At 36.9% G+C, this 15667-nt stretch overlaps 3 protein-coding genes across 3 annotated transcripts; all 3 read right to left on the bottom strand.

Moving 5' to 3' along the window:
- Positions 1-158: 158 nt before the first annotated feature.
- Positions 159-7552, bottom strand: LOC145223661 (aldo-keto reductase family 1 member B1-like). The gene is made up of 7 exons (XM_080090061.1): positions 5899-7552; positions 5263-5349; positions 4329-4463; positions 3311-3427; positions 2926-3003; positions 2465-2688; positions 159-363 (listed from the first exon to the last, which is right to left on the bottom strand). The coding sequence occupies exons 2-7, from the start codon at positions 5329-5331 to the stop codon at positions 159-161; spliced, it is 828 nt and encodes a 275-aa protein (XP_079946187.1). The 5' UTR covers positions 5332-5349; positions 5899-7552.
- Positions 562-1822, bottom strand: LOC145222288 (aldo-keto reductase family 1 member B7-like). The gene is made up of 3 exons (XM_080088386.1): positions 1742-1822; positions 792-959; positions 562-582 (listed from the first exon to the last, which is right to left on the bottom strand). The coding sequence occupies exons 1-3, from the start codon at positions 1808-1810 to the stop codon at positions 562-564; spliced, it is 258 nt and encodes an 85-aa protein (XP_079944512.1). The 5' UTR covers positions 1811-1822.
- A 74-nt stretch (positions 7553-7626) lies between the features above and the next one.
- On the bottom strand, positions 7627-12648 carry LOC145224275 (aldo-keto reductase family 1 member B7-like). Its single transcript, XM_080090743.1, has 8 exons — positions 12536-12648; positions 11863-12030; positions 11303-11419; positions 9591-9668; positions 9029-9252; positions 8171-8336; positions 7976-8058; positions 7627-7885 (listed from the first exon to the last, which is right to left on the bottom strand). The coding sequence occupies exons 1-8, from the start codon at positions 12638-12640 to the stop codon at positions 7837-7839; spliced, it is 990 nt and encodes a 329-aa protein (XP_079946869.1). The 5' UTR covers positions 12641-12648; the 3' UTR covers positions 7627-7836.
- Between the last annotated feature and the right edge of the window lie 3019 nt (positions 12649-15667).

Below are 15667 nucleotides of genomic sequence, written 5' to 3'. Positions count from 1 at the left end.
CGGTGGGATTCGAACCCACGACAGGAGTCTTTCCGGGACTCGCGCTCTACCAACTGTGTTTGTGATTCGACTTTCGGCGGATTCTCCACTGAGCCTGTGTAGCTCAGTTGCTAGAGTTTGTATAGCTCAGTGTTTACATTAAGCAGAGTTACAATACGCTATACGCAGTGTTTATCAATATATAATGTGTGCAATACCTCAAAATTGCTTTTGATTCTGGATGGGGTCACACTCTTTGGAATAACAGTGATCCCTCTCTGGATGTTAAACCTGATCAGAACTTGAGCTGGAGATTTTCCGTGTTTTTCAGCAATTTTTACGACGCTTGGATCTTTCATCAGAACTGGATCATTACCGGTATCCCTGTTGGTCATTGAAAATGTACTTTAACCTACGGCAGTGATTCTCTAACTAGGCAGTGATTTCTCTAACGCTTAAAGCACTCCTAAGTAGATATTTCGGACTAGCGACACCCAGTGCTCAACAAATAGGCCGCCCATCGAAAGTCTGCATTTTCCAGTAAAATTGTTTACTAGGAAGAAAAAACACCAATAAAAGTCATCATAGGCAACTTAGGGCACCCTGCTTAGAAATAACTAAACTGAAATTAAAACTGTGAATACTAGCCTATATATTCGCTAAGACAGGTAATATATCAAGCTTGACATGGTCAACAAACCCATACAAATTAAGTACACCCATTATTGACAAATTAATGGTACGTTTGTCCTAAAAAGGCTGGGCAGAGCATTAGGTTGGAACTTATAATACGGTAAGCACGATATTTGTACCTTGCTGACGATGAATAAATCTTCTCTGTTTACTTTGTTCGCTTTGATTTTTGCTTCAATCCCGGCACCAACTTCTTGTACGTTTAGATAACAAAATGCACAATCGATAGGACGATATCCCACATCAATGGCACATTCAACTGCGGCTTTGACTTCGCCAGGTTTGGACTGTTAAAACAATGTCACATTAAACTAGGATAACGTCTATACGTCGACATTGACTCCAAACCATGCACAAACGACAAATTAAATTTTCATACGAAATGACACGAAACAAACGTTTCGAAGCATATCTTTGCTATTATACGAGTATCACATGTCGCATTTTTTGCCAGTAAAGAGCTGTTTTAGCAACTCCCTCTTCATAGAGAATGCATCGTAAATCTCACGACAGTTTGAGTTCGTAAGTTTTCTTTTACTTGTAGAGGGGATTTAACTTATGATTGTTGAAAATAACACTATATAAGGACCCAAGTAAAAAACAAGGACATTGCTGGAAAAAGGACAATAAAAGAGATAGTCCTTCAAAATAAGGACGGTACAGCCCTAGTATTGGTAACCACAATCCAATAGACTGCGATACCTTGGACATTGTTTACCCGTAATATTTGAGTGAGGTCAACAGTACCAATAAAGTTATTTCAGAAAATAGTTTGCACTCCTATCAAACCTAAATGTCACAAAAGTAGATGTGCCGACAGTTATCACATACGTAAATGGTCCTAAATTATGTTTTTTATAATTTGGTTTACTAAATATGCTTGGCAGAAACATGTGTTACCTTTGTGAATAGAAAGTGAAGTTTAAATTTGCAGACAACCTATATTTGCAAATGTTGTTACCCTTGTATAACATACTAAACTTGATTAACGTTATGCGTAATTTGTAAGAAACTGCACAATAGTAACACGATGTAGTTGTTTTTGTAACCTGCTGATACCTTTACTTACATTCCACGTTCCTAGTCCAATGATAGGCAATGTGGCACCAGTGTTTAGTTTCAAATTTGTTACCGACATCTTGTCTTTTGCTCAAATCTGAAGAAAATCAAGTGCTAACTTTACAAAACATCCAAAATATGTTTGCACATATGTGTTCATCGCTGCAAAACGCTGACTTACACACCCAAGGGAAATATGTTTGCCCATATGCGTTCATTGCTGCAAAACGCTGACTTAGGCTGCCATATTGGACTTCGGTATATAGTAACAAAAAACTGTGTTCTTATTCTGAACTTTGTTTTAGTAATATACTTTTTTCTAAATGATCAGAACTTGAGCTGGAGATTTTCCGTGTTTTTCAGCAATTTTTACGACGCTTGGATCTTTCATCAGAACTGGATCATTACCGGTATCCCTGTTGGTCATTGAAAATGTACTTTAACCTACGGCAGTGATTCTCTAACTAGGCAGTGATTTCTCTAACGCTTAAAGCACTCCTAAGTAGATATTTCGGACTAGCGACACCCAGTGCTCAACAAATAGGCCGCCCATCGAAAGTCTGCATTTTCCAGTAAAATTGTTTACTAGGAAGAAAAAACACCAATAAAAGTCATCATAGGCAACTTAGGGCACCCTGCTTAGAAATAACTAAACTGAAATTAAAACTGTGAATACTAGCCTATATATTCGCTAAGACAGGTAATATATCAAGCTTGACATGGTGATGCATACCAAGGTCTATCCGGCGAGCCAAGGGGACTGTAAGCGGTCAAAGTAATCTTGTGCTTTTGGCACAAATCGACCAAATCCTTTTGAACCAAGTATGGATGAAGTTCGACTTGATTATTCACTGGAACCACTTTGCATTCTTTCAAGATTCTGTTGATTTGATATTCGTTGAAGTTTGAAACTCCGATACTTTTGACCAAACCTTCGTCCACCAGCTTTTCCATTGCCTTTGCAAACAATCAAATTCAAACTAATAATATCAGTAACACATTTTCAGTTTATAACAAAGTTTTGAAATTTTTGTTTCAATTGGTATCAACTTTCAAGAAAATTACAAACAACTCTTTCTATATGTATATATTTTCATCAATAAAATTCAACAAAACAAAATATACTTAAAAAGAGCAGCAGACGATCAGCGTCAGTGTAATGTTAAGGGGTGGTGCGTTTTGCATAGACCTTACCTTCCACGTGTCAATGTAATCCACATCACTACACAGCCAGTTGCCCTCTGCGTCCTGTGGCAATAGGGTCCCATTGTTCTACATAAATGTTGAAATTTTAATTAAATTATGCTTCAAAATCTGTGAACCAGATTTGATCTATAAAATAACCTATCATAACTAGAATTTAGTTGACAAATGCGTAGGGTAAAACGCATTTAAAGCAATGTTTTCTAATATCTGTACTAGGAAAGACAGGTTGGTGTAATATAGAAGTTTTGTGTTCACGAAGTATGACAACAAATGGCATTATAAGCCAAAAAATCTCTTAAACGACATTGAAACTCGGTACGCAGCAATTTCATATAGGTTCACAGCCTAAATGTATTGTTTTCTTTTTTCTTACCACAAAGGCAAAGGGAGTGTGCATGAGATACATGTCGAGATAGTCGAGATTTAGATTAGTTAAAGACTGCATGAGAGCTGGACGGACGTCTTCAGGGTCATGTTGGGTGCTCCAAAGCTAAAAATAAAATGCCCCAAAACAAATAGAAGTTTTGACCATGTCAACAACCAATACCGCATGAGACGGATACCGTTAAACTGTAATGCTTGGGTAAAAACAAAATCCCAAATTTTATTACAATTCCGTACCTCAAGACATTGATTTAACATCTTTGTATTATCCGCTGACTTAGGTCAACAAACCCATACAAATTAAGTACACCCATTATTGACAAATTAATGGTACGTTTGTCCTAAAAAGGCTGGGCCAGTGGTTCTTAACCTTTTTGATGTGGTTTCCCACTAAAGTCAACCACCAACTTCGAATTTCCCCCTCTGTTATTTTTATTCTGATGTTTTGTGCCCTATGTTAACAAAAAAGTTATTCTTTATCGAAATAATTTCGTGAAGCGATTTGATCTTCAACTCCAAAGGTATACTGCAATCTTGTGCAATTTAAATAGTGCTTCTGTGAGAGATTAAAGTTTTTTGGATATATTAAAGAGTTTCCTCTGCTGGCAATAGTCATTTATTGCATCACAATCAACAAAGGAAAGGCTTTGATTCGCGCACAATAGCAAAGTCATTGATACTTTTAGTCTTGTCTGTGATGTAACAAATGGACTTTGGGTTTGTATGTGTCTTGTAAGCCTTCCTGAAATTAATCTAACATGCTGTTGCGGAAAAATGTTAGGAAAGTAACTTTCAACGATTAATTCAAAGCCGAGTTCGACCCTCGGGCCCGAGTTTGTTTACCTGACTTACATAATTTCCCTCTGAAAACATCAAATTTCCCACTAGTGGGAAATTTCCCACCGGTTAAGAACCACTGGGCTGGGCAGAGCATTAGCTTGGAACTTATAATATGGTAAGCACGATATTTGTACCTTGCTGACGATGAATAAATCTTCTCGGTTTACTTTGTTCGCTTTGATTTTTGCTTCAATCCCGGCACCAACTTCTTGTTCGTTTAAATAACAAAATGCACAATCGATATGACGATATCCCACATCAATGGCACATTCAACTGCGGCTTTGACTTCGCCAGGTTTGGACTGTTAAAACAATGTCACATTAAACTAGGATAACGTCTATACGTCGACATTGACTCCAAACCATGCACAAACGACAAATTAAATTTTCATACGAAATGACACGAAACAAACGTTTCGAAGCATATCTTTGCTATTATACGAGTATCACATGTCGCATTTTTTGCCAGTAAAGAGCTGTTTTAGCAACTCCCTCTTTATAGAGAATGCATCGTGAATCTTACGACAGTTTGAGTTCGTAAGTTTTCTTTTACTTGTAGAGGGGATTTAACTTATGATTGTTGAAAATAACACTATATAAGGACCCAAGTAAAAAACAAGGACATTGGTGGAAAAAGGACAATAAAAGAGATAGTCCTTCAAAATAAGGACGGTACAGCCCTAGTATTGGTAACCACAATCCAATAGACTGCGATACCTGTGACATTGTTTACCCGTAATATTTGAGTGAGGTCAACACTGCTGTTGACTCAACAGTACCAATAAAGTTATTTCAGAAAATAGTTTGCACTCCTATCAAACCTAAATGTCACAAAAGTAGATGTGCCGACAGTTATCACATACGTAAATGGTCCTAAATTATGTTTTTTATACTTTGGTTTACTAAATATGCTTGGCAGAAACATGTGTTACCTTTGTGAATAGAAAGTGAAGTTTAAATTTGCAGACAACCTATATTTGCAAATGTTGTTACCCTTGTATAACATATTAAACTTGATTAAAGTTATGCGTAATTTGTAAGAAACTGCACAATAGTAACACGATGTAGTTGTTTTTGTAACCTGCTGATACCTTTACTTACATTCCACGTTCCTAGTCCAATGATAGGCAATGTGGCACCAGTGTTTAGTTTCAAATTTGTTACCGACATCTTGTCTTTTGCTCAAATCTGAAGAAAATCAAGTCCTAACTTTACAAAACATCCAAAATATGTTTGCACATATGTGTTCATCGCTGCAAAACGCTGACTTACACACCTAAGGGAAATATGTTTGCCCATATGCGTTCATTGCTGCAAAACGCTGACTTAGGCTGCCATATTGGACTTCGGTATATAGTAACAAAACACTGTGTTCTTGTTCTGAACTTTGTTTTAGTAATAGACTTTTTTCTAAATTGCGCTTTAATTCTTACTATTTTGTTTGTATCTCAGATATTGCGTTTTTAGCGGCAGTTTAATAAAGATGAAATTACATTCGATTGAAAATAGAGGCGATTATAAGTTCAACTTCAAACCCTTTGCTTAATTAGCGACCATAGCAGAAAATAAAAACCTATTTTCAAAGCTCAAAACAGTCTCGCTATGCTGAAGGCATAGCCCATAATATTACATAAACTAAGACACGTCTCACGATGGAAGATTAAAATACGAGTATAGTATTACAAGGGGTTACATTTTCTAACGCAACAAAATTTAAAAATTAAAAACAAAACAAACCGTAACAGTTCCATTTCCAATCATTGTCGTTTGCTGACCAGTAATCTAATAAGTTGCAGCGTTGAAACGACCTACACCAGTGGTTCTTAACCGGTGGGAATTTTTTTTTTTGCATTCAGAGGGAAATTTTGTAAGTCGGGAGTAATCACACTCCGGCCCGCCGGTCAAATCCAGCCTAACGTCGAGCACAAAACATCTTTATAAAACAAACACAAGGGGAAATTCGAACTTGGTGATCGACTTTGGTGGGGAACCATCCCAAAAAGGTTAAGAACCACTGACCTACACTTTTACACAACTCTTTTTCCATTAATTTGGCACAAATCTGTTGCACCTCAAATATCAAATCGTTGCTGTATTTTTAATGTTTAGAATTTATTTAACATTATTATATAGTCCCACTGTAAAATAAACAATTTTATGGATGAAAAATACGTTTTAGCTTTGCTTCAGAAAGCAGAAGAAGTGACTACAGAGCAGAAACTGTTTTTTGTAGAACACCAGCTGTTGTCCGCTATGATAAAAAGATTTGTTGAAATACATTAATACTATGAGGGCGCCTGGTTAAAGTTAGTACAGGGAGCCACAATTGTTGATCAATGAGATTATAAAGCCGCCATTTGTATGTCATGAGGTACAGCAGTTTCATTAGTCTTGGCCAGATGAAAGACTGCAAGCCCTAAAATTTTATTTATGATGGGCATTTTGCAAGCAATTTGTTTGCTGAGCAATATTGAAACGTGAAATTCTAAAATAAACAAAAAGCCGCATTGCATAAATGTAGAATAGCTCAACAAACACTGTGGTCTACGTTTGGATAAAAAAGTTTTGTTTAGAAAGTTTTTTCGGTTCGACCTATTTTTACTAAGCTATAATTAGTGCAACGTTCAATTGTACTTTTACGGGAGTTTAAAAGTTTTCTTGTGGATTTTTGTACGAGTTTTTATTTTCAAAAAAAAATATGGATGGTTTATATTTATACGATCAGTCACAATATTGACTAACAAACACTTTAATGCAGGGGTGGGCAACATACGACGGGATTTTGAGCGGCCCGCAGAACGTTTCTGGTCTTGCATGATAATGTGGCCCGCAGCCACATTCCGCCGCAATCCCCTACTACTTGCTTACTCCGTCAAATTATAGTTGTAACGGACAGTAACGCTCCCCACTAGCAAAAAACTTTCCCGCCGTTGTAACCATCGCACCATACATCTATTGTTACGACATAACTGCCAACCTTGTGGGTGGCCTGATTTCTCGGTTTTCTTTCTTTCCACACGTGTAGCCTAGTTAGTGTTTCAGCAGTATCTAAGTCTGTGGTGTATGCATTAAATTTGCTGTGGTGAATAATTTTATGTTATAGTTAGATTGTTTGGACTGTATTGTAATTGCGACGTTCTTGATTGTATTTAGTTTAGGTTGTCAAAAATCCGTTTTAAATCACTGGATAAATACGCGATTAATATATCGATTCAGGAATCCGGCCCGCCAAGTACTTCATTTTCCCATATCAGGCCCGCCGACTGGAGAAGTTGCCCGCCCCTGCTTTAATGCTTAGACTTTTAATCTAGTATCAACCTTTTAATCTAGTTTTCCAGTTGGCTTATGTTGAACATATAATTTGCTTTTTAGCACAATAATCCTGGACATCTGAATACGTTTTGATCATGAGCTTTTACCTAAATGCATGTCGGTTAAGAGTGTTTGGTTGAGAAGAATCTAATCAGCAAAAACAAAGATTTTCGTGAAGGTCTTAATAGGTAACAATATAAGTTTTCATGATATAAAAGTAGACAATGGTTTTGGGTACATCGTTAAACCACATCGACACATCAATACACAAACGATAAACAAACGATATTCGAAAAGAATCTCGTCGGCTTTTCTTTTCTTTAGCGTTTTATTGTGTTTCTTTGTCGAATTGTCAAACTTGCTTCACTCAGTGTAGTTATCACGGAAGGGATAATATTTCCCATGGGATGCTCTAAGCAAAACAAAAAGGGTTTTAGTGAAAATAAAATCAAGTTTCAAATTTTACTCGTATTTCACTGCTTGTATAAGGGAAGACACTTACAATTCGAATGCGATGTTTCTTTGTACAATATCTATAGATCGAATCAGTTTTATGTCTTCCTCTGTCAGATTAAAGTCAAAAACCTGAAACATAGAAACCTTATCAAAATACAGCTGTTTGAAAACGTGTTTCATATTAGCATTTATAACTTATTGTGAATTTAGTGATTACAAACAAACAAATTTATTTTTTTGCCTGGAAATTGCTTTTAATTCTTTCGGCTTTCTGGCTTTTCGGGATTACAGCTATTCCTCTTTGGACGTGCAAACGAATTAGGACTTGAGCGGGAGTTTTTCCGAGTCTCTCCGCGATTTTTAGAATCTTTGGATCATTAAGAAGAACTGGTTCTTCCTTGGTTGCCCTTTAATAAGCAAAAAATAGATGTTTTGGAGATTTCATACAATTAACTAATTATTTAGGCGTTTTGCGGTTTAAAAAGCACTTAGTTAGATTATAAATTTACAACCGCTACATTTTGCAACTGTTTACCTCTCATGTTTTATAAACTATAGTGCCACATTTTTGTCATTTGTTGAAACCTAAAATGCACTCATTCGATTTAATATGGGTTCGGTCCAAATTTGTGTTGATTAGCAGTTTTCCGAATAAATTACGCCGAATCAACCGGATCACTTATGACGGTAGGGGACGTCGTACGCTACGCATTTAACATAAAAGCATAAGTTTTTGTTTTTCACTATCGTTTCAGTTTTTATGTGTTTTTTCAGGTTGCCTCAGCCATGGTTCCCAGCCTGTCAATAAAATTTTGACTTTTGTCAGGAGTAAATTGGGAAAAACGACAATGTTTTAAAAATCATAATAGTCGACGCGATTTAGTTGGCATAGTTTGAAAGTATGTGTGGTACCTTATTAAGCAAAATATCCTGTTTACGCTTCAAATTTATGTTTGTAAAAGATTCGGTTTCGGTCGAATCGCATTCAGTGGAAACCTAAACTTTTATTCAGTGGAAACCTAAACTTTCTACAAATGGCCGATTAGTACGAATAAATTCAGCAAACCGAATACTCGGTGAATGCTTGTTGAAAACCTACCATGGTCGGGCGTTTGATCCAAGTGGACTATAAGCTGTCACAGCAATCTTGTTCTTTTTACAGAGTTCGATCATCCGGTCTTGCATTAAGTAGGGTGAAAGTTCAATCTGATGGCTGGCTGGTCGAACTTTGCATTCTTTCAACAGTCTTGTTAATTGGTATTCGTTAAAGTTTGAAATTCCGATGCTTTTTACCAGACCCTCAGCCACTAACTTTTCCAGTTCCTGACAATAAAGTAAACCTCTTTTTTTATTTTTTTTGACATAAAAAGCCATATAAATGGTTATTTTAATGATAAATGTGCAAGCTATATCGTTGTGTTCAAACGTTTATAGTGTGGAGTACCAATCACACATTATCAAAAATAAGACTATATTTTAGTCTTTGTTAGTGATATAATATCGCTTTGCATAACCATAAGTGCAAAGTATATTTCACTTGGAAATTTAAGTGCTTGAATTAAATGTCTCGTTAAAACTAATCGGGCTTTGATTAACATCTCTGGACTAAAGTAAAGCTAAAACACAAGATTTAAAGATATATGAGATAAAAATCATTAGACCTTCCATGTATCCATATAATCGATATCAACTACGGTAATTTTTCCTTCCTCGTCAACTGGAAAGACCTGTCCATTGTTCTGCATGCAAAGTTGGCTGGGGTGTTAAACTGTTACCTAAGTATAAATTAACCCATACAAAAATAGTTTTAAACGTTCAATGCAAATGATCTGTTTAAATAAAAATTGATGATGCCATCATAGTAATATAATACCGTTGGGTAAAAAACGTAAAATTTGTGGGTTTCGAATTTTGAGCGACATGTTTCCAGATAAGCATGTATGTTGGTTAGGGCAATTGTCCCAATGTTTGTCACCTTATAGAAAGAGAATTGGGACAAATGGGGTGATAATGGACATTTCAGACGGGTTCTATACACTAACCACGTGTAAACCATTAGAGATATCGCTCGCTCAAAGATGCGATGTGTATTGCTTGCCTTACACATACGTGACATGGTTACTTGTTTGTTTTTTTGAAGCCTGTGAATCGATTGTTAATATCTTGCCCTACAATCGCTGCATGTATTGTTTAGCTTTTTACTCTTACGCTTATAATTCCAGCATGTTATCAAATAAGAAGCTTTTCAGCCACCATGAGTAATTTTGTTTGTGTTATCAAACTGCCTATATACCAGACACCTATAGTTTTATCAAATGTCTGCAAGTGAGCGATACCATTCGGATCAAGACACCGTGGTACAAAAATTCAGGTTAGCAGGGCAGAAACTTGGCCGAATGGGCCTGCGCGCCTGACCTACATACAGACATAAAACAACCTGATCGGGATTCGTCCCCGATAGTGTCCTGGGGTTAAACCCGATGAAAAAAAGACAAAAAAGAAATGCAGGTTAACTTATGATATTGTTGCAAAACCACTGTATAGTAACTTGCGTCTGCGTCACGACGTATGCTTATACGTCGCACTGTTTTCGGGAAATGAAAATAGGTTACTTCGAGACACGAAACTTGTTCATGTAACGATTTCGTGGGTTCAGAAGGAATAATATTGGCCATATTTCACGAACCCTGATTCGGGGCCAACTAATCGTCGCGATTAACATAAATTAAATCACGTTTTACGGTTTTAACCGTTTGAGTGTCTGGAGCGTGCCCAATTTAACTTTTACACAATACCGGGATGTATCTTTCACATAACTAATGGCTGAACTAGTTTTACGCATAATATGTAGGATCGCTTTTAAATAGTTTGTTTTGAATCAATATTTGCAAAGTCTACAACTAAAGCTTGGAAAAAATGAAACCGTTAAATCTTCAAAAGAGGAAACTTATTCTAAAAAGGCGAACACAATTGTAAATGTATTGTGCACACAAAATCACAGTACGCCAGGCCTATTGAAGGCGCCATACGGAATAGAGCCAGCGGTGGAATTCAGCCGGTTCGCACCGGTTCTATAGAACCCTCTTACGAAATTTTATGAGCTTAGCGAACCGGTTAGCATTACTGGTTACTGTCAATTAAACTTTTTGTGAAAAAAATGACTTTGTGATAGAACCCGCTGACGAAAAAATTGAACCCCACTACTAAATAAAGCCCGAGTCCCGGAAAGACTCCGATCTGCATAGATGCTTCAGGGCTGATCCCAGTAATGAATTTATGTTCATCTTTACTGGTATGGTACACACATTTGCAGTATTTGCACACATACAGTTTTTTAACATTACAATCATTACAGATCAAAAGTTCAACTCACCACAAAAGCCATTGGAAAATGCAGAAGGTAGAGATCAAGATATCCTACTTTGAGGTTGTTCAAAGATTCCATAAAAGCAGAACGAACGTCCTTGGGGTCGTTATGAGTGGCCCACAACTATAAACAAAAAGATTTGTCGTATTTTGTTTGCACAGACGCAAAGAATTAGCAAAGTACTCATAAGAGTTCAAGGCCATGGGTGTGCAAAGTTGATTTATGGTCGGCCAAATAGAATTGACATGAATAGATCGAGTTGTTTGACATGACTAGAGAATTCCAGTAAAACTGTTAGGCGCGCCACGCTTAATTTAAAATAAACCGTTTTTGCGAGGCGCACAATTTCTAATGTGACATAATTTGACCGCAGGCAGCAGATAGCACAACCTTGTTTTAAAACTAAGGACGCTGTTGCGATATTTTATACAAACATTGTGTTACCAAGGAAAATTCCAGTGGATTTATAAGCTACACATTATGTTCCGGACATTTTCTTGTAACTTTGGTTTCTCACTCCTGGACTATAATTATTGCATTGGATACAAATTATCATGTTTACTTACCTTGCTAACGATAAACACATCTTCTCTTTTAATTTTGTTTTCCTTGATTTTGGCCTCGACCGCCAAACCAATTCCCTTCTCGTTCCCGTACATTTGCGCGCAGTCAATGTGACGATATCCCACGTCTATTGCGCATTCCACAGCCGCCCGTACGTCCTCTATGGAAGCCTAAAAATGGAGTAGATATTTTACATCAACCGCCCCGATCCGAAAAATGTAAGATTCTATTTACATAAGCTCAGGAACACCATGCACAGACTTAAAAAGAATTTTATCAAAAACATAATGTGCCAGATAATTTGGATGTAGAATATATCTTAATACAGACGTTTCAACAATCGCTATGTGCGGATTGTCCACTGAGCATGAATCGGTTTACGGGGCTACGCGGTATTTTAAATATAAAGCCCAAATGGAATCCAGAAGTTAGATACAAATGTGCCCTAGTGTAAAACCCGGACAAAATAAAAACCATTTTTTTAATACTTAAACCCTAACCAGACCCTTACCTTAATTATAAGAAACCCTCGCGAAAAGTCAGATTGACTTAGAAATTCCGACTGGCAAGCAACGTGGCGCGACCAATAGGGTTTGTTGTAAATATGCTACTGCACCACACGGAAATGCTACATTGTGGGCTGGACATATTTGTTACAAATTAATTTAAGCTTACCAGCCAAGTTCCCAGTCCGACGATCGGCATTTCATGACCAGTATTCAGTTTCAACTTTTGCGCAGCCATGTTGTTGGATTTATACTTATGCTCCACTACAGTCATAAAAAATAAAGTTATTACCAGGTTTGTTTTAGTCAAACACGAACAAAACAAGAGGAAACTACATCTAGTAGGCTGTATGCCACCTATTACATTTTATACTGAGGCTGTCGAATCATTTCTTCTCAAACTATTGTCCGCCAATCTTTAAGTAGCTGGCTTACGTGCTGGAGGCGAACCAAACCTCAATTAAGGGCTTAACTTTCCACGCAGCTATTCCAAAAATGTTTGGTGATGAGGTCACCTTAACTGAATGCTGACAAGAAAATGTGACTAGCTCGGAACAACAAATTTTAAAATTATACAGCGTTTTTCAAGCCCACAAACAACACACGCGAAGATCGTTAAGAAAGCCATATTTTTTTGTTTTTTAATGGGTAAGGTTAAACATTATACTGCTTTGTCTTACAAAATGTATATTTATTGGTATTTACAACACATTCAATCTCTGTTAGCAATAAACTCAAAACACTTTTTTTCCGCACCAAACATTCAAATCTTAGTAGATAATAATCGACCGTAAGCGATTAAGTTTGTGCTTATGGAAGCAGAAATAAACGCAATCTGGTATAAATCGCTTTGAAGAAGTTTTTTAAAGTCAAACACAGTCACGTTTTGCTGCAATTCCTTGTAAGCAATCAACTGAAATGCCCCTTCACAGAGCAGTTAATTGGTTTCTTGGCCTATTTTTGAAAGTGTTTCCGCATCATCTGTATAACGCACTGCACGATTTGAGCAAAACAATTCGTGGGACAAAATTTTACCCAATGTGTGTTGCAAACGAACTGATAATCATTTTGCATATACTATTGTCTTCATGTGTTTGCTAATAACAACGTAATACCTTCAAATGGTTAGGACATACGGCACACTCACATATAAATCACAGTACGCCAGATGCTTAGTGACCGGCTGATTCGGTATGGCGCCTGTAATGGGCCTGGCGTACTGTGATTTACCTTAAATTTGTTGCTGCAAACTGAAAAACATATCAGCAACCACAGCAGCCCGATTGTCAAACGCGCAAAAACTGGCTGCGCAATGAAATGAAACAGCCTTTCCTGTCCGGAAACTCAGCCTTATTCTCCCTTAAACCGCAAACCCACATATCCAATCGTAAAACCGCAACATTTGCTCGCCGTAAACGCTGCAGAATAGTTTGAGCTAGGCCCTCATGTGACATTGTAATCTGATATACCTATACCCCATGAATACGTGCTGCTTGAAACTCAATTAAGCGTAGCAAGTAATCCATACAGTCTCCAATTCGCTGGATCGTAACATGGCCACCCAAGTCTACATCATATCGCTAAAGGGGTTTGTGAATGTAATACGTACATTTTAGGTTGTTTAATAGTTTATAGTTACAGAGGCGGTGGCGTTATAACGTTACTATATGTTTGTCATGCAATATTTTCGTTGGTGGTATGGAAAATAGGACGGTAATGTTATTTGTTTATTTCTCTGCTTTGCCTGTTTATATTTATCAGTAAACAATATTAGTAAACTTAGTTCTTTTACCCCCCGTCAGTTCCCTGCCATTCGTATGACGTATATGCAGAAACTCAAGTGCAAATAAAAATGTGACAACAATGTACTATATCGCAGATCAAACGTCTCGTGCCAAATGATTCCCAAATACTATTGGATCTGTGTACTAAATTGGCACACCAGTCAACTCAAACTACTCGGACTACTATTAGTCAGGCTGTTGTTTATAATAAAATACTATTAGGCCAACACAATGTTTCATACTGCACTATGTTTGCATTATCGCGATAACGTTTCATGCGCAGGGCATTTCAAAGAAAGATAAGCCTATTGCACGTTATAATGGTAACTGGAGGGAAACCCATTTCCGTGGCATCCTGTATGCGCCCTATGACTCAGAAATGTTGAATAATGTTATTGTTTCGAATACCCTATTTCCAACCTTTAATATATATCATCAATTTTTGGATTTCCACCCTTAAAAGCCGTTGTTTCCTATGTATATCTTGAAATGGGATGCCGTCATGCGGTTATTAAAAAAAGTGCTATATGCACAGTTCGGGGATGCGCGAGTACACTACAAAATAATATTGTTAATAAAAAAAGGTTTTTGAGAAAAGGGTATTTTGCCATCCTCACAAAAATCAGTTTTGCAATGAAAAGCGTAATTGTGTTTTTGTTTTTGATTCGACAATGAAGTTTTTGAGTGCATTCTTTATTTGATTCTGTTTTTCTGTGTGTTGTTCGCCTGCTGAATACAACTGATGAAATTTAAGGTTCTGCGATCATACTTGGGGCATAGTTTCAATAATTTAAAGCAGATAAAACGAGAGACAAATTAAGCACTGACTTTGACAATTGATGAAAACAGGACAAATATCGTTTAATCGTATCATTAGTATTCTTTTTGGGATTTTAACAAGTCGCCATTGAGAGAATGGTATCACTGGTAACTTTACACGATATAACACATACTGTAATATGAAAAGCTATCCAAGTCGGCGTGCCCATGAATAAACACTCGCGGTTAACTAAGTCGATACCCGACAAAGGTTTCTGCTGATTCTTGAAACGAAAACCGGTCTGTAAATGATTAAAAGCTTTGTGGAACAACTATAAGGAGGTCAAGTGTTAAACAAGGGTAAAGTCTGCACTAAAGCATTATTCCTTTCAAAATGATAAACTTATTGCAATTAATACGGTTTTGAAAGAACTAAAACCGGATAGAAATGGGCTTCTTGTGAAAACTCTTGTAGTTTAAAAATATTTACTGTAGTGGTGAAAACAGCGACTGGTTGCAACAAAACGCGTTTACTTTACATCAGTACCATAGCAATCCATTGAACTTTTGGAGTTTTAATGCTTGAAATACCTTCAAATATATCTTTAGGCCTAAAACTGTTAGGAAATGCTTAAAATACTTTCAAATATACGCGTAAATCTGCAAAAACTCGTTAACAATGACTATGCTTAAATCTTAATAACAGTCTGTATAACTACTACCTCTGCTACTCTGTGTTACTTATCAAACACTACATT

Source organism: Phallusia mammillata, chromosome 4 (assembly GCF_965637545.1).
Source record: "Phallusia mammillata chromosome 4, kaPhaMamm4.hap1.1, whole genome shotgun sequence".
Classification (NCBI taxonomy): Eukaryota; Metazoa; Chordata; class Ascidiacea; order Phlebobranchia; family Ascidiidae; genus Phallusia; species Phallusia mammillata.
This window is presented reverse-complemented; position numbering and strand designations above follow the sequence as displayed.